The sequence below is a fragment of the Arvicola amphibius genome, chromosome 1 (assembly GCF_903992535.2).
Source record: "Arvicola amphibius chromosome 1, mArvAmp1.2, whole genome shotgun sequence".
Taxonomy (NCBI): domain Eukaryota; kingdom Metazoa; phylum Chordata; class Mammalia; order Rodentia; family Cricetidae; genus Arvicola; species Arvicola amphibius.
Genome location: NC_052047.1, coordinates 142028619 through 142048780, shown reverse-complemented (window position 1 = coordinate 142048780; position 20162 = coordinate 142028619). Strand labels below are relative to the sequence as shown.

Sequence of the window (20162 nt, the reverse complement as noted above, 5' to 3'; positions counted from 1 at the left end):
TGACTTTACAGGGGCCCAGATCATATATTAGGCATAAATTTAAGGAAGCATTGGGATGTTGGTAGCCTCAGAGCATAGCTTTGGGGTGGGATGGGAAGTCCACACAGGATGACCAGTGAAGAAGGGGGAAGCCTGGTCCTCACAATGGAGGCTCATATACAAAACCTTTGCCTCAAGCCGGGCGGTGGTGGCGCACGCCTTTAATCCCAGCACTCGGGAGGCAGAGGCAGGCGGATCTCTGTGAGTTCGAGACCAGCCTGGTCTACAAGAGCTAGTTCCAGGACAGGCTCCAAAGCTACAGAGAAACCCTGTCTCGAAAAACAAAAAAAAAAAACAAAAAAACAAAACAAAAATACAAAAAAAAAAAAAACAAAAAAAACAAAAAAACCTTTGCCTCGAGGACAGCCCAGTGGTAGAGGGCATTACCCAAAGGCTCACAGCAATTTCTTACAGAAGCCTGTTCCCAACTCCGGGTAGCAGCAGTCAGGAACTCATTAACTGAGTTGGGAGACTGAGTTTCTGAGACCAGGCTCAGAAAATGGGAAGGCTGCCCAAAGGGGCAGGTCTAACTGTCTAACTGTCTTGTAGAGACACCATACTGACAGGCCACTGCACAGAACTCTAAGCAGGAAGCACAATCCACTAGGATGAGGGAGAAAACAAAACACTCACTCATGACAAGGGTGTTATTCTTTTGGTCCCCGCCCCTTTCCACGCCCACTCCCAGCGACCTCTGGTCTCTTGGAGTCATCCTGAATCTCTTCCCTCTCTCTTGGAGTCATCCTGAATCTCTTCCCTCTCTCTCTTCTCACTGCCCCCTTTTGCGTGTGCACACGCGCCCTCTCTCTCTCTCTCCCCCTCCCTCCCTCTCTCTCTCTTGCTCCCTCTCTCTCTCTCTCTCTCTCTTAATAAAGCTTTATGTCTATTTTCTGTGTCTGTGCCATTAACCCGCCGCTGCACCGCCTGTTCACCCGCCACCCTGGTCACACGTGTTCCGCAGGACTCCGCGCAGCTACGCGCAGCTATCCAGCTACTAAGTCTTTAAGAAAAAAAAGAAGAACAACAAAGGGCATTTCCATAACTCCATCAGTTGTAAGACCAGGTGTGAACCTCACACCCAATGGGATGGAGATAACTAAATTTAAAGACTTAAGAAACCAGGCTGGGGCTGGAGAGATGGCTCAGAGGTTAAGAGCACTGCCTGCTCTTCCAGAGGTCCTGAGTTCAATTCCCAGCAACCACATGGTGGCTCACAACCATCTATAATGAGATCTGGTGCCCTCTTCTGGTCTGGTGGCATACATGCAGACAGAACACTGTATACATAATAAATAAATCTAAAAAAAAAAAAAGAAACCAGGCTGGGTGGTGGTGGTGGTGGTGCACGCCTTTAATTCCAGCACGTGGGAGATAAAGGCCGGCAGATCTCTGTGAGTTTGAGGCCAGCCTGTCTACAGACTGAGCTTCAGGACATCCAGGACTACACAGAGAAACCCTCTCTCGAAAAGAAAGAAAAAAAGAAATTATTTGGCTCAGAGTGGCAGTTCACCGCTTTAATATCAACACCCCAGAGGCAGGTAGATCTCTGAGAGGTCAGCTTGGTCTACACCTGGAACTCAAGGCCAGACAGGTTAACACAGTGAGATTCTGTCTCAAAACAAAAACCCCAAAACCCAGGTCAGGTCAGCTAAAGTATTAGTAACAAAACCCAAAACTTTCCATCTCTCTAAGGCCATTCACAACAGACAAAACTTATTCCTCAAGTTTGAAGACAGAGCCAGTTCCTCAGTCTCCTCAGTCTCTCAAGTAGCTAGCTCAGCCAGACCCTCAGGTGAGTCTACCTCAGGTCCAGGGACCAGCTTCTTCAGAACTAAGGTTAGTGTGGGTACACTTGCTGGTAAATACAATTTGATAGATAGATACACATATTTTATTATCTATCGAGACAGGGTTTCTCTGCGTAGTCCTGGAACTCACTATTGACTGGCCTTAGACTCAAGAGATTCAATTCCCTCTACCTCCTGAGTGCTTGGATTAAAGACGTGGGTCATCCCTCCAACCCCCGCTAAGGGAAATACAATCTTTCGAGTAGTAGAAGCACCTGGACTGTAACTGAGGCCCCACCTCCAATGTCTACATCCTGTGGCTCTGCTGACCACCCAGGTGTATGTCTGGGCTGGTAATTTGCAGGGTGGGCTCATCCCGGTCAAGATTCAGGGACTTTTTGTTTTGTTTTGTTTTGAGACATGGTTTCTGTGGCTCTGACCTCCCACGTGTGTATGTGCTGGAGAGGTAATTTGAAGGGCGGGCTCATCCAGAAGGTTTTCAGGAACCTTTTGTTTTTCTGAGACAAGGTTTCTCCGTGTAGCCTTGGCTGTCCTAGAACTCACTCGGTAGGCCCGAGTGCTAGGATTAAAGGCGCGCACCACCACCGCCCGGCTGAGACTTTTTAATTCTTAATATAGAGCGGTCTCTCACACGAGGACGCCCAGTACCTGGCTGGAGATCCAAGCCAACAGTCCGTGCCTAAAGGTCCATTCCCAATCATCTTTAGAAGGGAGTGAAGACCACCTGAACAAACTGCTCAGGACTTCCCTTCAGCGAGACGGCAGCAGTCCTGGGGCTCTCAGGGTGGCCGGATGGACCCAGAATTTGTAAAAAGGTTGCAGTCGGAGGAGGCATTGTCATGCTAGTGAAGTGCCTCCAGCCACATCCTTTTCTACCTGCGGCCGAGCCCTCCCCCCCCCCCCACTCTAGTCCCGGAGGACCTAGGCATTTCAATTAAAATTAGAAAAATTCTAGCCGAGAAGGTAGGCCGTGGGACGCAGGCAAAGCTGCCTCTCTTACGGACCAGACACTCTACAAGAATCTTCCCAGGAGCTGTGCTCTTTGACTATCGATCCCCGTTAACAAGGGCTGGAGTACAGCTTGTATTCAAACTGAGTTTGGCTCAGGAGAGGGTAGAATTCTAGGGTCTTTCTACACGTCCAGCCTGCCCCCCTCGGCTTCACTCACTGCTGACCAGTGCTCCTGGTGGGCGGACTCCCGCACCTTGAGACTGGTAACCCAAACGAACAACAACTGGGCAGCACCCCACTGAACCCTTCACCGAAACGCCTGCACGATTCTGGGGAGTGGGGCTGCTTAGCCTTTCCCTTAACTTCGTAGTACCCTCTCATCCGCAGGGATCCATTCTTACTTAGACGTGGCAGTGGAACCCAGACTCATTCACAGGATTAAGTACAAAACACAATCTTTATTTTAAGAAGTTAAGTTGGGGTAGGGATGGGGACAAGGTAGACTGGGGGTCGGCTCTGAAGGGGAGAACTGACAAGCTTTATTGGCGCAGGTCCCCAAAGATGCCCCGCTCAGAGGCTGCACTGCCCAGAATGAAGCCCACAGCAAGGGAAACTGTTTGGTCGAAGGAACCTCGCAGCTGCTCCACGTGCTGGTTCAGGGTCGCCAATTGGTCGCGCAGAGGACCCAGAACGGTCGAGATGTCGCCCAAGTGCGTCAAGGCTTGCAGCAGAGCGCTGTTCAGCGACTGCGATGAAACTTGCGGGACCGCACGATCCTGGGGAAGACCAGGAGACTCATTCGGTTCCTCCGTGTCGTAGTTGAGGGTTGGTGGCGGGGAGGATCCGAGAGCCCGGCCGGGCTCAGCAGCCAGAGGGCCGAGGGCCGTAGGGGCAGGGGAGCTAGTAATGCGGTGGGCATCTGCAGACTTCGTAGTGGAGGAGCTGAACCTGAGCGCAGAGGCAGGGTCCGCGTCTTCCGCAGTCACCGGCAGCGTAGCCCCTACGAGAGAAATGCGCGGTCCCGCTAGTAGTGGTCCGTGTGTAACCTTACCACCGGGTTCCACAACTCCCAGCTAGAACCAGCCCATTCCTGCCCGCACCGGTGCTCCTACCTGGCTCAACTGCTGTAGGTGCGGGCGCTAACACCGCGAGGGTCGAGCGGCCGCGGCGCTGTGGACGTCCAGGCCCCGCAGGGCGACGGCGGGTCCGACGGTGCCCATCGTCGCCCAGCAGCCCCATGAGCTGGCGGATCTGGTCGTCGTAGGGCCCGGACGGCTGGCCATGGGAGTCTCGGAGTTTGTCCTTGAGAAACTTGTAGCGGCGGCGGCACTGAGCCGGTGTGCGCTTAACTTGCTGCCGGGCCAGCGCGGCCGACACGCGGCGGTAGGTGGGCAGAGCCTGCCGGCGGTCCAGCAATAGTGAGCGCCACATGGCCGGCTGCAGCAGCGTGCCCAGAAGTAGCTCCGTCTCTCGGGCACTCCAGGGAGTGCGCTGCGCCGAGCCCGGGGACACGGGAGCCTTGGGAGAACTAGGCTCCGCCATCGCGCCCGGAGTGGGGGCGAAGGCATCAGACGTAGTCACCCGGACGTCCCCGGTCGGCCGCAGCTCGGCGTCGGGGCTAGCTGGCGACGGCGGTGAGAACGAGGTAAGCCGCCGGGGACGAAGCAGCATTCCGGAGCCAGGAGGTGCGTGTATTCTGAGGCTGTAGCCTCACTGAAGGAACGCTCCTCCAGAACCGCCCACACACGCTGTAAAGACCCCGCGCTGCCGTACTTTGCGTCTGGGACGGGTCGATACGACCCTCCCATCATCCAGCCGCCCCGCCCTCCGTGTCCCGCCCCCTCTTGCCCACCTTGTTCCGTTTTGGAGGTGCTTGGTTTTTTAGCCCAGCCCTTTTCTAGTTCTTTCCTTCAGACCCCTAGCCCCGACAACAATTTTTTCCCCATTACACTAAGCAGAACATTTAAAACAAAACAAAAACAAAAAACAAAACAAAATAAAAAACCCACTTCTTTTAAAAAAAGTTAAAAAAAACCATTTAATGAACCGGAATTAAAGGTGGTCCACACCTTTAATCCCAACACTGGGGAGGCAGAGGCAGGCTAATCTGTGAGTTCGAGGCCAGCTGGTCTACAAAGTGAGTTCTGGGACGGCTAGGGCTACATAAAAAAACCTTTTCTCGAACTCCACTTACCCACCCAAAAGAATGAAGAATCCAAAGAATATCTAATCTAGTTACAATATAATAAGACTGAGTGAGGAAGACAGCATGTCTTTACATTTGTTATGTCCGTTACTACTCACAAACAGTTCATGAATACCCCTAGAAACACGAAACTCCGGCACCCTTTCTGTCTTTGTGCATTGGAACTGTTATTCATTCATATCAGTGTGACAGTGCTAACCATTCCTACTTTCATCTGGCCATGGGCTTTGGAAGATGCATATATTTTGTATCTAATTTACTAATCTAGCAAACAGTGGGGTGTTCATTACTGTAAGGAGGCCACTTGGATGCCAGATTTATAGAGATCAGTGACCCACTGCTGGGATTTGAGTCCTAGTTCACATACACTACAAGGAATCTCTTTAGTATAGTAAAATATATCAACTAATATCACCTCCCCTCCCCAAAGTTAGGATCAAGGAAAGGAAGCTGTGGGTTGGTGGTGCACGCCTTTAATCCCAGCATTCCCCACACTTGCAGCTGGGAGGCAGGAGGCTGATGGATCCCTGAGTGAGTTCCAGAACATCAGAGAAACCGTGTATCAATAACGCCAAAACAAAACAAAAAGAAAAGAAAAGGATGCTCAAAGTTAGTGTAGATGTTTTGACTAGCATAGTAAGACAAGAAAAAGAAATATATAAAGATGGGAAATAGGCCAGGTGGTGGTGGCGCACGCCTTTAATCCCAGCACTCGGGAGGCAGAGGCAGGTAGATCTTTGTGAGTTCAAGGCCAGCCTGGTCTATAAGAGCTAGTTCCAAGACAGGCTCCAAAGCTACAGAGAAACCCTATCTCAAAAAGAAAAAAAAAAGAAGAAGAAAAAAGATGGGAAATAATCCCTGGTGACCTGTGGGCTGGTTATATAAGCCATAGTTTTACAGAGAGCAGTAGAGTCAGAAGGAAGTACCAGTCTTGTGCCATATCTCTGGGATTTTACTGGTCTCCTGCTGTGGGACAGACTGCTGCAAAGCAACGCTGAACTGTTTCATTATTTAGTGATTTGTGGTCTAGGGCTTGAACAAAGACCAAGGATCACCAGCTGGGCTTCTCCTGACTGGGGTAGGCCAGGATGACCTCTAGCTGGTTGTATCAATTCAAGTCAAGCCTAGCTGCCTGAGACAGCATTCTGAGCTATATAGCTTGTTGTTTCCCGGGTGTTCATCACCTGGTTCAAACCCCACCAGACTGGTACCTCCTGGCTCTAGGGTGAGGCAACTGGTGGGGGGGGGGCATCTTTGCCCATTCAACACACCAAATGTCCATCTTGAGCTTACTCTCAGTATTGTAGTTTTAGGGCAGTTAAACTCCATCTTGTGTTGGAGGCTTCCCTCAAGCACAATACTCAGGACCAGACTCCAGGCTCCGCACAGGGCAGAGACCAGAGAGGTGAGAATCACGGAGCTTTGAATGCCAATGACTGTCACTTTTTCCTCTGCATAACCACCAGGCATGTCGCTCTATTGTCATTTTGGAAACACCCCTAAGAACCTGCTAGTTTTCATTAACAGCATCAACAACAAAAATTCAGTAAACACATTTAAGAACCCCTGGCCTTAAGCCTGTCTTTGCACTCTGTCCTGAATGAATACACTGAGCTGCAAACCCCTCCCCACCCCCTTCATGTCTCTGAGACACAGTGGGAGCTCAGGAGAGGTCCCAGTGGGTGGTCAAGCAAACCAGCCAGCTCTGTCCTGTCCACAGGCTGATCACTAGAAACTGGTTAAGGTGGACAGGTTACAGCAGGCATACCCCTCCCCCACACTGGCGTTGTAGGAAAATGAGCTGTGATCATCAGAAGTCTTGGTTTTGGGGAGGAGAGCTGACTGAATCAGAGGTGAGTCTCCCACCCCTGGTCCCTGTGATAGTGACGGTGGGTGTGAATGTCACCAAGAATGTGGTGTGATCTGGAAGTATGGTTTTCAGACCTGGGCTGGGTATACTTCCTATTGAAGTCCTTTGAGACCCTAGGTGAGGTGCCCCTGCCAAGACAAGAAGGACTTACTTTAGCCTCAAAGTGAGCGTTGCTTTTGAAATCTATGAAAACAGACCATATGGCAGATGCTTGGTAGAAATGACTTTATTTAGAAATCTGTACCTTGTGACATCAGGGCGCCATGCAAACAGTGCTGAAGCCAAAAAGCCTGTTCACTTCCCCACGCAATAAGTCAGCACCGTTGGAATGCTGGTTTGCGCTGGACACCTCCTGCACTAGATACAAAGTCTGAAAATGTAGGCGTTGATCAACAGAACGTAATCCTTATAGAAAAGCTCCCAAACGGTTATGTTGGATGTGCATGACCAGGACTCCCAGTCCCACTTACATCCAGTGTAAGGAGGGTCTGGTGTCTCCAGCAAATTCATGTGAGAAAACACACATCTCAGCATTAAAAATCCAGCATCTGGTCACAAGTCACAGCTTCCTAGAAATACCGCTAGCTGCTTCACTACAAAATCCCTATTTCTAAAATACAGAACAGTCTTGGTCTTGTGGCAGGCAGGGCTCAGTCGGTGCCAGTTGCTTAAGGTGTCTGGACAACCCTCTGCTCTCCATCCTATTCTCAGCCCTCCTGGCGGCCAGCGGACCCCTTCCCACGGAGCCAGAACCCAACACTAGCGGCTGAGGATCCAGAGATCCAGGTGCCTGATGCCGCGCGGGCAACAAGCTTCGCTCACACTTTTGTCTGGCTAACAAAGCGCAGAGCGGAGGGAACACAGTGGACGGGTGTGCGCATGCTCAGCTGCTGAAGGCTAATAGGCAGCCATTTTCAGGGCCCACGTGGCTCCCAGAAACCCCAGGAAGGCGAGCCTGCATTGGTGCTGCTGTCAGTGTGCAGTGTTTTTCCACTTTGCCAGGGGGCAAGAGCCTCTGCCCAGCAGCCCTGTCAACTGCAGCTGTTGTAAGCTAGGGGCAGAAGGCAACAGGCTGTGGGGAGGGTCAATTGCTGAGGCAGAAAGCCCCAGCTGGGACAGAGGCTTCTCCCACTCTCTGGAGACTGAGAGGACCTGGGGGCCTTGGCAGGATCAGCTGCAGATGGATGGGGGTGGGAGTATAAACCTGGCCAAGACAGGTTGCTAGAAACCTTGGGCTCCAGTGGTAGGTTCCAGACCCTTTGGAGCTGGTAAGTGCAAAAGAGAGTTTTGGTCCTTCTTGCTGATTGGAAATAAAAACACTGGTCAGCAAGCGGCTAAGTTTGGGCTCTTCTGGAGTCAGATGTGTGTTGGGGTTTGGAGAGATCAATGAAAAATAGGTGGGAGCCACAGGTATAGAAGTCTGAAGCTCTGGGGGTAGGTTACTCTATTCCCTTTTCATTTTTAAATTTGATTTTTTTAAATTCCAGCCAAAACAGGCCCGCCCAGCAAACTCTGTGTCCACCCTGCCTTGGGGGTAGGGCCAGGTTGGAGTTGGCTCAGCCCTCCCCGTGAGTGACCTCAGGCTAGTCCCTTGCAGCTTCTAATTCTGTTCTGGGAAGTCAAAACAGTTTTCTCCAGGCCACTCAGAGGGTCGGAGCCTCTGCAACCAGACCTGGGAGTTCCTTCCACCTGACCCATCTTCTGGTCCCACTCGGAGGGAGTCTACACCAAGATGGAGCCCTTGGCTACTGGAACGTGGCTTTCATTCTTCTCAGCTTGTCTTGGATCTTCCGGGAATGCTTTTCGCCTGGGATCTGGTGTAAGTTGGCCCTGTTATCTGCCGCTAAGACGGAAACATCGGCCCCGCTAAAACGGGCAATTCTTTGTTTGAGGTGCGCCTGTAGCTTGGGATCAGGGCTGAATGTATAGGGGTTCTCCTGGAATGCGTGCACCTGGCTTGCCACCTTGGCGATGTTTCTTTTGTGGGGGGAAAAGAAAAGGTTCGTTAGTTTGCATGTTAGCCAACTGATCCTGATGTCTTCTCAGGAATGGCTCAAACCAAGCCTTTCCCAAGCACAAGCACCGTAGGGGCAGTTTTCTGTACTTAGTCATAAGGACACACTTGATGACTGTGCACCCCCACCCCCACTCTCCCACCCCCCACTCCTTTCGCCCTTCATAAATATTCACTGAACAACTGTGTCAGGCTGCTCCGGCTGAGGTCTTCAACGCTGAAAAACAAACCTCCCAAACCTATGCTTATTGTCCTAGCTCTGCTCGGGCCTTCTGGCTCCTGTGTACTGGGAACACATTACTGGTGGTTCCTGGAACTCAGAAGCTCTTCCTCCTGCTGGGGACAACAGACCTGCAGATACACATGTCCACCACAGCTCGAGAACAGTCTGCTCGTTGCTTTTGTTCTTTAAAGGACGGTCATGTCTGTGCGTACATAAAGTTGTGAAGAGCAGATGAGAGCTCTTCACCCACCTCTGCGGCATTCCCTCCAGTCTTTAAATTTCTTTTTGCCCATGTAGCTTTCTATTGTAATAGGCATGTACTGCTAGTGAGTTTTCTTTTCTTTTTTTTTCTTTCTTTCTTTCAACTTGGTGGCTATCTAAAAAGGGGATCTTAGGGCTGATTAGATCCTCAGTTGGTAAAGTGCTTGTTGTACAGCATGAGAACCTAAGTTGATCCCTAGCACTCATGTAAATAGAAATGCCAGATGCAATGGCAAGCCCTTGTGGTCTTGGTATTAGGAACGTGGAGCCATTCAGAAGCCCCACTCTTGCTGGCCAGACAGCCTAGTCTCCAGCAAGCCTCGGGTCCCAGTGAGAAACTCTGTCTCGAAAAACAAGGTGAATGGCTCCTAAGGAATCACATCTAAGGTTGACCTTGGGCCTCCATATGTGTATGCACATATGCACGCACACATATATAGACACACATGCACACACACACAAAAGGCAGATCTTGCATTAGGCAGGTTGTAGTCACTGTTCACAAGATCCCCTGGGCTTCATCTACCTAACAAGGCATTCTCTGTGGACAATGAGAGGCGATGGGAGGGGTGGGAGGTGAGAAGATAGGGAGTCATGTGGACAGCTCTGGGCAGAGGACTTGCACTTGACTGCGCTTACTGGTGGACTGAATTTTGGACTGGGTGCAGCCCCTTACCTCTGCTGACTTCATCTGCGCACCCATTTGGTCACAGGGAAGCCCCCTCACCTCACCTTGCTCCACCTGTGGCCTCTGTCGGGCAGGGTGAAGGCCCCTTACCTCAGCTTACTCCACCTGTGGGCTCCATTTGTCATGGTGAAGCCCCCAGTCTCTAGCTGCTGGATGTGCATGGCCAGCAGGTGGGCAGAGGGCAGGGTAGGCTGAGCCCGGAAGCGCCGCCCTTCCATCAGACACAGGCTGTCGCTCTTCAGGAATACCTGGAGGTACAGCCAGGGAAGTGAGCATGGGAAATAGAAAGTCACCACCTAGGAGGGCCTGCTCACCTGTCCCTGTTACTACCTGTCCTCCTCGGGCATGAGAGCCCCCTCATACCTCACTGAACATACAGTCCAACATGACCCTGTGGTTTCTGAACTGTAGGTCAAAAGCCCAGATATCATAAGCTTGCTGCCATGGAAACACTGACAGACACAGAAAGCTTTTGATACTCAAAGAGCCAATTCCTTACTTCCGATTCCAGAAAAGAATCCGGTGATCACCCTTCCCGCAGGAGCTGCTGCAGGCCCTGGGCTTTGAGTGCTGGGACAGCACAGGCTAGGACTACTCTGGGTATTTGCCTCAGGCTAATGTCTGTGAGGCTCCTGCTGCCTCAGTGGGAAATGCACAGTCATCCAATCTGTGTTTCCTGCCTGTCAACTCTCAAGGCCACCTCTGCCACTGGAGCAGGCCTCCTACTTGCCCTGGTCCAGGCTCTGTTTGTAGACCTTTATCCCTTGCACCCATAGCCTGGGCTGGGATGTCAGACCAGTCAGGTAAACCAGCAGGCAGGCATCTTCGTTCTGCAGGCCTGAGGCAGGGTCTCACTAGGTGGCTATAGCTGGCCTAGTACTTGCTATGTAGACCAGGCTATCCTTGAACTCACTGAGATCTGTTTGCTTCTGCTTCCTGAGTGCTGGGATTGTAGAAGTGTGCCACCACACACAGGCTTTGTGTTTCGGATTCCCTGCTGTGACCCTGCTGTGAGTTCCCTGAGATGCTTGGAACAAGTCATTCAGGGGAAGCTCTGCAAAGAACTCAGTACAAACCTCCACAGCTTTCAGCTCTTCCATGACCTCAGCAATCTTCGCAGGCAGGATTTTCCAGGCCTGAGAGGGAAGCACAGATGAGATCGTGTGGCCTTGTGTATTTGCCCATACCCCTAGCCCCCCGAGTCCCACGTGACGCACAGGGGACTGCCTTACAGCCAGGTGCTCCAAACCTCCCAGGATCTGCATGGCTGTTGCAAAGTTCCTCTGTTCATAGCAAGACTTTGCAATTAGCAGGAATTTGGACAGCAAGTTCACTTGCAGCTGAAATGAGAAAACGATGCTTGGTGTCTTTAAATATGTACAGCTTAGCAGAATTCTGCACAGGCATGCACAGGGCAGTAAGTTTGTGCACCAGAACCAACATGACAAGACTAAACAAAAAGAGATGAGAAACAGGAACAACCGAGACCCGCTGACATAGCCTGTTCTCAAGGAACAGAGCCCCCAGGACATCATCTGAATGGATCAGACTATTTCTCCCCAATGCTTTTGGTTGACCCCACTGCACTGTCTGGCCAAGCTCCATGTTTCAACAATCTTCTGTAAGTTTAGAAGTGCTAAGACTCAGTCTTTGGAGTGTCTTGGCACCCCAGTAAGTAAAATGCAGACCATCAATACGACATGTATTTTAAAATGTGATAAGCTCACTGGTCAAAAGGACATGGTGTCTTATTTCATGTCTCCCAGTGAGAGTTCCTGATCCATAGCTGAACACGGCTCCTTCTACAGCAGTGGCAAAGCTGTCATTGTGGTGCTTTGTATTTTTCTCATCTTTCTAAGTTAGATACGCAGAGCCCAGGATGTAGGTCCTCACATCCCACCCTGCAGACCCAGAAGGACTGCTTGTGCAGCAGGCTGTATTACTCTGGCTTTTACCACTGGGTTCGGTGACTTCAGGCTGGGAGGGGCCCTGAGTGCCTGGGGTTGGAGCATGCCCAGGGACACTGAGGTCTGTGACGTGACTTCCACCATCTTTCTTCTGGTCCCGTACATCACAGTCACCTGGACTTTGTTGAGGACCTGACTTTTTTTTTTAAGACAGGATCTTTCTTTTTTTTTTTAAAGTAATTTATTTACTCTTATTTTATATACATTGGTGTTTTGCCTGCATGTATGTCTGTATGAGGGTGTCAGATGTTGGAGCTACAGACAGTCATTGGCTGTCATATGGGTGCTGGAAATTGAACCCAGGTCCTCTGGAAGAGCAGTCAGTGCTCTCAACCGCCGAGCCATCTCTCCAGCCTCTAGACAGGGTCTTTGTATGTAGCCCTGGTTGTACTGGAACTTGCTATATAGATCAGGCTAGCTTTGAGCTCATAAAGATCCACTTGCCTCTGTCTCCTGAGTGCTAGGATTAAAAGCATATGCCACCCTACCCAGCCCCTGACACATTTTAATGTCATACATGATACTTACGGCATCACAGATTACAGCAAACTAAGAAGCCCATACCCTTTGTTCCCATGTTCTGGCAGAAGTGTGAATGGTGAATTTGTGTAGCTAGTGTGGGTTTCATGCTGCGGGAGCCCTGATCACTGGGGTTCAGTTATCTTTGGGGGAGTTGTGGTCCTGGTGGTGATGGGAGCCCACCGTGATCTGAGGTCTCCCTCCTTCCTGCTGCAGAGGGAATAAGCTGCATTGCACAGACAGCCTTTGCATCCTGATGCTCAGTCAGATCTTCTGTTTGCTTGTGTGGGAAGGAAGCCACTTGATCCTACCTTGCACTGACTAGGGGAAGAAAGTAGAGCCTTGTGTAACAGACTGTTTACTGGGTGAAGGTGCAGACCCTAAGGATTTGGAGGACCCTGTCTTGAGAAGCTGAGGAGAACGGATCTTCCCGGGTGGGAACCTGGAGGGAAGTCCTGACCTGAGGCAGGTGATAAGTCCCTGTGCTGGCTAGATTTATGTCAACTTGACACAAGCTGTAGTCATCTGAGAGGAGGAACTTCGATTGAGAAAATGACTCCATAAGATCAGCTGTAGCCAGCCTGTAGAGCATTTCCTTAATTAGTGATTGATGGTGGAGGGTCCAGCCCATTGTGGGTGTTGCCACCCCTGAGCTGATGGTCCTGGGTTCTATAAGAAAGCAAGCTGATCAAGCCATGGGGAGCAAGGCAGTGAGCAGTGCCCTTCCATGGCCTCTGCATCAGCTCCTGCCTCCAGGTTCCTGGCCTGTTTGAGTGCCTGTCTTGACTTCCTTCAGTGACGAACAGTGATACGGAAGTATAAGCCAAATAAAGCTTTTCCTCCCCAACTTGCCTTTTGGCCATGGTGTTCCATCCCAGCAATAGAAACTCAACCTAAGACAGCCCCTTTTAGACTGCCAGGACATGCCCGTGAGCAGTCTGAATCATCCGCAGTCTAGCTCAAGGCCCATAGGACTTAAGGGAGAACCCGGGTTTGGGCCCACAAAAACTGGATCTTGAACAGATACTGAGCAACTATTAGAATTTCACAAGCTTGCTGAGATTCTGCAGTGTAGGGTATGTCAGCAAGAAATAGCGGCCAGCAGTTTAGCCGGGAAGATCCACTGCCTCAGTGCAAGCAGGGCAGCTCAGGATGGCAAGTCATTCATGACCAGACTCAGATAAAGATGGGACAAGATACCGTGGTGATAGGGGTGTGTTGTGACTGGACTGAGATGGGGTGAGGGAGTGTGTTTGAGGGAAACTGAGTGGAGGAATGGATACATGCGAGGAGACTTATGTGTGTGAAGAATTTTGCACGTGGGGAACAGTGTGTGAGAAGAACTTTGTGTTTGGGAGTCTGTGGGTATAAAGGAGTATTATGAAGACTGGTTGAGTGTAAGGGACCTTGGGGGACTATGACGGACTGGGTGTGAGGAAATGAGTGTGAGGAACTGTGCATGTGGACAACCGTGCATGAGGGAGTATGAGGATTCTCTGTATGAGAGGCTATATCGTGTGTACGAAGCAGTTCGAGGATCATCCGTGTGAGAGACTATGTATTCAATGGGCTAATCCTTGTTCACTTGACTGGACTGGGGCTCTAGTCTAATGAATGATTTATTCTACTGATGGTTTCCAAATCCGAATGGACTCTGACAGAGTTGTGGAAGGATGGCATAGCTGAAGAAGTGGGTCTGAAAGGGCGTGTCTTGCTCTGGCCCCTTCCTGTCTCAGCTCTGTCTTGTCCGCCATGACCTGAGCGACTCTGTCATGCCACCCCTACTGCAATAGACTGAAAACTCTGGACCTCTATATAAAACAAATCGCTCCTCCTTCTCACTTAAGTCAGACATTCTGTTGTGGTTACAAGAAAGCTGACAGCTTTGTAAAGGCAGTGTGCGAGCGATTGTGAGTGTGCAAGGGACTGCGTCCATGAAGGACTGTGTGTGCTGCAGGAGACTGATTGCAAAGGGCTCGATAGGTGAACTGTGTGGGTGTGAGGGGCCGTGAGAGAGACTGTGAGGGATTGTGTCGATGTATCAGTTTCTTTTTTTCTCCCTCCCTGCCCCGCCATGTGTGACTGTGTCTTGTGAGGGACTGTGTATGAAGGATTGTGTGTACAAAGAACGGATGAGTGATTGTGTGTTTATAAGAGACTATGTAAAGTCGCCTGCTCAGTGTCCTGCTGGAGGTTTCACACAGATCTGGATCATCCCCAGCAGAAAGAGGGGATAGTCTCAAGCTGGCCTGTGACTACCGTGCACTCAGAAGCTCATGGCGTGGGATGTTTCTGCTGACATTAGTGAACACCTCACTCATGCCCTTTGCCTTGAGTTGACTGTGGCGCTGAGACACAAAGTGTGGATTCCCTGCACCTGGAGAAGGGACTGGCTTTGGTCTCGCAGGAGTATGGCCATGCAGAACAAACCCCACAGGTCATTCTGACCCCAGAGCTGTGTCTACCTTGGAGGTATGACTGGTCACAATTTCAGCAGCCACCCAGGTGCTGACGTCATCGGCGTTTCTTAAAAGCTGTAGCAGATACTTGTCCTGGACATAGTTGGGGAGGAACAGACTGCAGGCTTTGGCAGACAGAGACTCAGAAGAGCTGGCTCTGGAGGAAAAACATGGTGCTCATCACCTGGGGGTGTGAGAATGTGTCCTGCCAAGCCCCGGGGGTGTGGGGTCTCTGTGCAGAGTGGGAGGAGGACAAGGTATCCTTCCCTCAGGATGAGAACCAAGTGTCTCCCTTCAGCCAGGACCGTCCAAGGAAACTTTAGGAGAATCTCCCTCCCCCAGGCCCTCTCACCAACCTTCCAAACCAAGGACTCCCAGGCCACCCTGAGGAGTGAATACTCACTTGGGAATGGCTGCATTTTTGTCCATGACACCCAAGGCCCGTGAATTTAGGAAGTGGACAGGGTGGCACTTTTGAAACAATTCCTGTCGGGGACACGGAAGCAGATGGTCAGCCCACCGCTCCCAAGAGCCTGATGGTCAAGGCAGTGTCCCAAAGAGAGCTTCAGTACTTTGAAGCCATTTGTGTAACCAGAGATCAACCTGCCAAGCATGTCATGGCTCGGCTAGAAGACTTTCCTGTGTGCAGGTCGCCTCAGGGCTTGTGACATTGCCTAGGTCTGATGATAGTGACAAGGATCACTCGGCACTGTCACCTGCCTCATGACATTGGGTTACAGGATGGTGAAGACCTGGGTATGCCTATCCCTAGGTTCCGGGATGAGGGCAAGGACAGAGGTAGTAGATGATCAGTGCCCAGGCTGGGCAAGGACCTAAGGAACTGCATTGGCAGGGGGATGCCCAGTGCCCTGTGTAGCTAGAGAGGAGAGTCCTGCTGGGCAGTCTTCTTTCTTTAAAGACAGAAGTTGTGCACCCAGCAACCAGATCCCTCTACTGACCATCCAGGTGTTCCCCTACAAAGTGCGTGCTGTGGCTTCATCAACACCAGAGCATCCCTGGGCCTACCCAGACAACAGCAGCTGACCCGAATGTGGAGGTCTGTGTCCCCTTCCTGGTGGTGCTAGCTCCCACACACCTGCTGTAGTAGTGTCAGCTGGGTGAAGAGCTGGTTGGTGCTGTACTCCGTCAAGAAATAAGGCCCCTTCTCACTGGCTTTGGCATAGGGGCCATAGAAGTCTTCAAAGAAGCAGGGCTTAGGCAGGGCTGATGCAATGGTGTACTGGCGCTCCTTATGGTGTGGCAGCACTAACCCGTTGGCCCGGGGCAGCCTCCAGGAGAAGCTCTGCAAATAAGACAGATGCCCCCCCTCCAGGTTGAATGGGCCAGGATGGGGCAGAGTGAGGGTAGGCTGGTCCAACCTAGAACTCTTCAGACTGGCTCAAGTAGAGCCAGAGAGTAAATCCCTTCCCCGTAGGCACGTTGGCAGGATTCCCGTCTTGGTCACTTGAACAGACCACCCATGCACATTGCTTAGTTTTGGAGCTATCTCCATGTACCAGTGGGAAGACCATTCATTGACCCCTGTGGATCCTTCCACTCAGTCTGCTGCCCTGGGAATCAGGAAGGTGAGTTCAGGGAGTCACAGTAGGACCCTGGCTAGGATAGAATGAACCCTGCTAATCCATGGCTTTCCTTCCACAGGACAGGAAGTGCCAGTCCAGCAGGGGAGTGCTTGGGTCATGAATAAGCAGCACTCATGCGTATGTGTACCTATCTATATGTGTGCTTGCACAGGGGCATGTGTGCATGCATGTCTTGTTTCTGCATGTATATATGCACATGTCATGCATTCCTGCCTAGAGAAACCCTCCACAGGAAAGGTCCCCACCTTCCGGGAGATGCCATCCTCTGAGAACCTCTTGCAGAGGGCATTAAAAGGTCTGGTTTCCTCCTCTGCCTCCTTAGGATCCTCTAGGTCTGCACCTCGAGAGGTACTGTCAGCCCGCCGCTCAGTGCCCACCTCCAAGAGGCCCAGCAGGTGCTTGGCAGTGCCATCTAGGGGCAGGATCTAGGCAGAGGCACGGGGTGTCACTGTTGTTCCTGGGACGTGGCAGTGAGTGCTTTTCTCTGCCAGAGCCCAGAAGGCTGACTAGGCTGGCCAGCGCAGCAGTCACCTTGGAAGAAATGAAGTCCTCGAGCTGTCCTAGAAGTCCCGCGTTCCTTATGAAGTCCACGGTGTAACAGTCTTCCACCCAGGCCTGCAGGACGCAGAGGCTCCGCCTGTAGATCTTGGTGAAGGTCGAGGTAGGATCCTGGTGAGCCCTGGAGGCAGATGGTAAGCCTCAGCATAGGATCCAGCTGGGCACGTGCAGGGTGAGGAGTTCCGGGAGAGCCCAAGCGATGACAGGCCAAGTGAGGGTTGAGGACAGAGCACTCCCTTCATGTTCACCACCCACCTGGTCACCGATCTGGTGCCCCTTCCCCAATCTGCTGGCCTGGGTGCCCTGTGGAAGGAAGCTACGGTTCACAGGCCTCTTTCCACTTGGACTATCCTTGCTAGGCTGGTGAGCGTGGCTCCCTCTTGTCTTTTTGCTTGGGCCTCGGCTACCTCCGGCTTTCTTTTGGAAGCAGTAAGGCCCCTGCCAGTGTTCTTCTCCACCCTAGCACATAGACTCCAGCTGCCAACTCCAGCTGGGTTCCTTTACCCTTGATCCCTCAAGTCCTCCATCTTGCCCTGACCTTTCCCAGGGACACTTCATCTGTGCCCTCATCCCTGTCAGGGTCCTTCACAGGCTAACAGGTCCTGCCCCTGTTAGCCAGGAGCCCATGTGCTGGTACCTGGATAGGGTGCTGCTGATGCGGTCGAGGAGGAAGTGCAGGAAGTCGTGCGGTGTGCAGAAGTACCGGAAAGTGTAGAGAAACTGCTGGACGTAGCCCTCAAGGAAAGCGTCACTGAGGGTAGAATGTGACATTGGTTCCTGGGTCTACGCCAGCTGGGACCCACCCTCCAACCTTGCCCTGCAGTGAGTGAGTGTCCTGGAGTGAGTGGGTGTGCCTGTGTGTTGTAAGTGTATATGTGAATACGTGTGCAGCCTCTCGGTGTGTGTGTGTGTGTGTGTGTGTGTGTGGAGAGAGAGAGAGAGAGAGAGAGAGAGAGAGAGAGAGAGAGAGAGAGGAGCTGTGTGTTTGTGAGCATATGTAGGGAGAGGTGGTAAGTTTTTTTTAAATAAGATTTATTATTTTTTATGTATACAACATTCTGCCTGTATGTATGTATGCTTGCACACCAGAAGAAGGCACCAGATTTCATCACAGATGGTTGTGGGTCACCATGTGGTTGCTGGGAATTGAACTCAGGACCTTTGGAAGAGCAGCCAGGGCTCTTAACCTTTGAGCCATCTCTCCAGCCCCCGAGGTGCTAAGTTCTATGTGAGAGCAGCACACACAGTAGTTTGTTGAAAGACTCCTTGGGGGAGTGAAAGAGAGTCAGTGACCTAATTTCAAACCCATGCGTTTCGTGAGGCTTGGTGAGGTCCTCCTCACTGCCAGACCATCACCGTGGCTCATAGTGCCTGCAGTTCCGTGTCCTATGTACCAAGGGCTGGGAAGACAGGCAGGTGTGCGCGCTCAGTGAGGTGTACAGGAGAAACGTGACCCTGTGTGCTACCAGGGACAACCCTCCTTAGTACAGTATGTGTATGTATTGAGAGGTGGATCTGGGGTTTGTCGCATCTCATTGAACATATCTACCCAGAGCAGTGGTTTCTAGAAAGTCTCATGCAAGGAACATTAATAGGAGCTCTAAATGTGACCCTTCAACAATCTGGGCAATGTGATGGCCAGCAACCGTAAAGGTGAGGGGTCCTAGCAAGAGGCCTCTTGTGCAGGAGTTCCAGGGTGGAAGATACCACAACCAAGGTCAAGGATGCTTAGTCACTGGTCTATCTCTCTGAGTTTCTTAAACACGAGGACACTGATAGCAGTATTTCAAGCCAGGGACTAAGCAGTCCCCTACCCAGCTTGTCTTGTAGAGGCAGTGCCGGTGGAGTACTCAGAGCTGAGAAAACCCCTTGTGAATGTTTACTTCAACGGGGAGGCTCTGCCTTCCTCTGCTCTCTGCTCAAACATGCACCACAGACCATAAACATCCATGACCCAAACTACACAATACTGCCACCTACCACATACTCCCACACGTGTTCACATCCACCAGAAAACACCTCCACCCACCCTAAAGGGAGGCTCTTTAAACAGGATGTTCTGAAGGGAGATTCACTGTGAGCAAGTAAACAACTCAGAAGTCTCAGGAAGTCCCTGAAATTTTCCAATACACCACAGCCTCCCTAAGTTATAGAGTAGTAAGGACTGCTGAGGAGACCCAGACCTGCTGAGCTGCCTGGGAGAGGCTGAGACTACCTGTGTGGGAGAGACAGTCTCTGACCAACTTTGCTGCCTGAGAGGAGGAGACCATGACCCACTGATTCGCCAACAAGTTGTGCAGTGAGCTCAAGGGTTCTAGCTTTCGTGAGTAGTCACTCATGCTGAGGTGGGCCTTCAGTGATATCGCTGCCCTTGAGCCATTCATGCTCTTGAGTATCCCAAACCCATATTCCTATATGTAACCTCAACAAACTCATTGGTTTACCAAGAAAGATTTTGATGATATTGTTACTTTTGTCTGTCATTGGTTCCCCATCTGGGGTGCGTAACTATATTCATGTCACCCCAGGAGTAATGTCACACACCACCAGCATACACACCTACACATGTATCAGATATACCACATTACACAGTACCCCCAGTACACACCAGGCCTCATTTTTACATGTGCATCATGCACACATAGTCACACATTACACACACCATATAATAGTGACAACATACTACATATATGTATACTTAAACGCATGACATGCATATGATATGTATTAAACTCATACCACTCATACACACAAAATTATGTACACTATATAATATTCCACAACATACTACATGCCTCTATATCACATATGCAGTACATGTCATACTACATTATACCTCAAAACACCATACATATGCATGTCTAATAAACATGCTCACATCAAGTATATCTCAGAAGGCCTGAGCTTCTATAAAGGAAGTTTGTTTCCTAATTGTTTTCCCAATGCTATCTGCCAATCAGATTTAAAGTTGATAGCCTCTTGCTCAAAGAGGACT

General features: G+C 51.0%; 2 protein-coding genes across 2 annotated transcripts in view; both read right to left on the bottom strand.

The window, feature by feature from the left end:
* Window positions 1-3337: 3337 nt before the first annotated feature.
* Utf1 (undifferentiated embryonic cell transcription factor 1) lies at window positions 3338-4487 on the bottom strand. Its single transcript, XM_038313760.1, has 2 exons — window positions 3911-4487; window positions 3338-3798 (listed from the first exon to the last, which is right to left on the bottom strand). Exons 1-2 carry the CDS (start codon window positions 4467-4469, stop codon window positions 3338-3340), a joined length of 1020 nt encoding a protein of 339 aa, XP_038169688.1. The 5' UTR covers window positions 4470-4487.
* A 4132-nt stretch (window positions 4488-8619) lies between these two features.
* Window positions 8620-20162, bottom strand: part of Kndc1 (kinase non-catalytic C-lobe domain containing 1) — a 44191-nt gene continuing 32648 nt past the window's right edge. Inside the window, exons 21-30 of the mRNA XM_038309617.1 lie at window positions 17805-17918; window positions 17141-17288; window positions 16855-17034; window positions 16102-16308; window positions 15409-15491; window positions 15012-15162; window positions 11278-11400; window positions 11137-11196; window positions 10151-10308; window positions 8620-8851 (exon numbers count right to left, since the gene is read on the bottom strand). Of these exons, the coding sequence (XP_038165545.1) occupies window positions 8620-8851; window positions 10151-10308; window positions 11137-11196; window positions 11278-11400; window positions 15012-15162; window positions 15409-15491; window positions 16102-16308; window positions 16855-17034; window positions 17141-17288; window positions 17805-17918 (1456 nt within the window). The remainder of the gene's footprint in view (window positions 8852-10150; window positions 10309-11136; window positions 11197-11277; window positions 11401-15011; window positions 15163-15408; window positions 15492-16101; window positions 16309-16854; window positions 17035-17140; window positions 17289-17804; window positions 17919-20162) is intronic.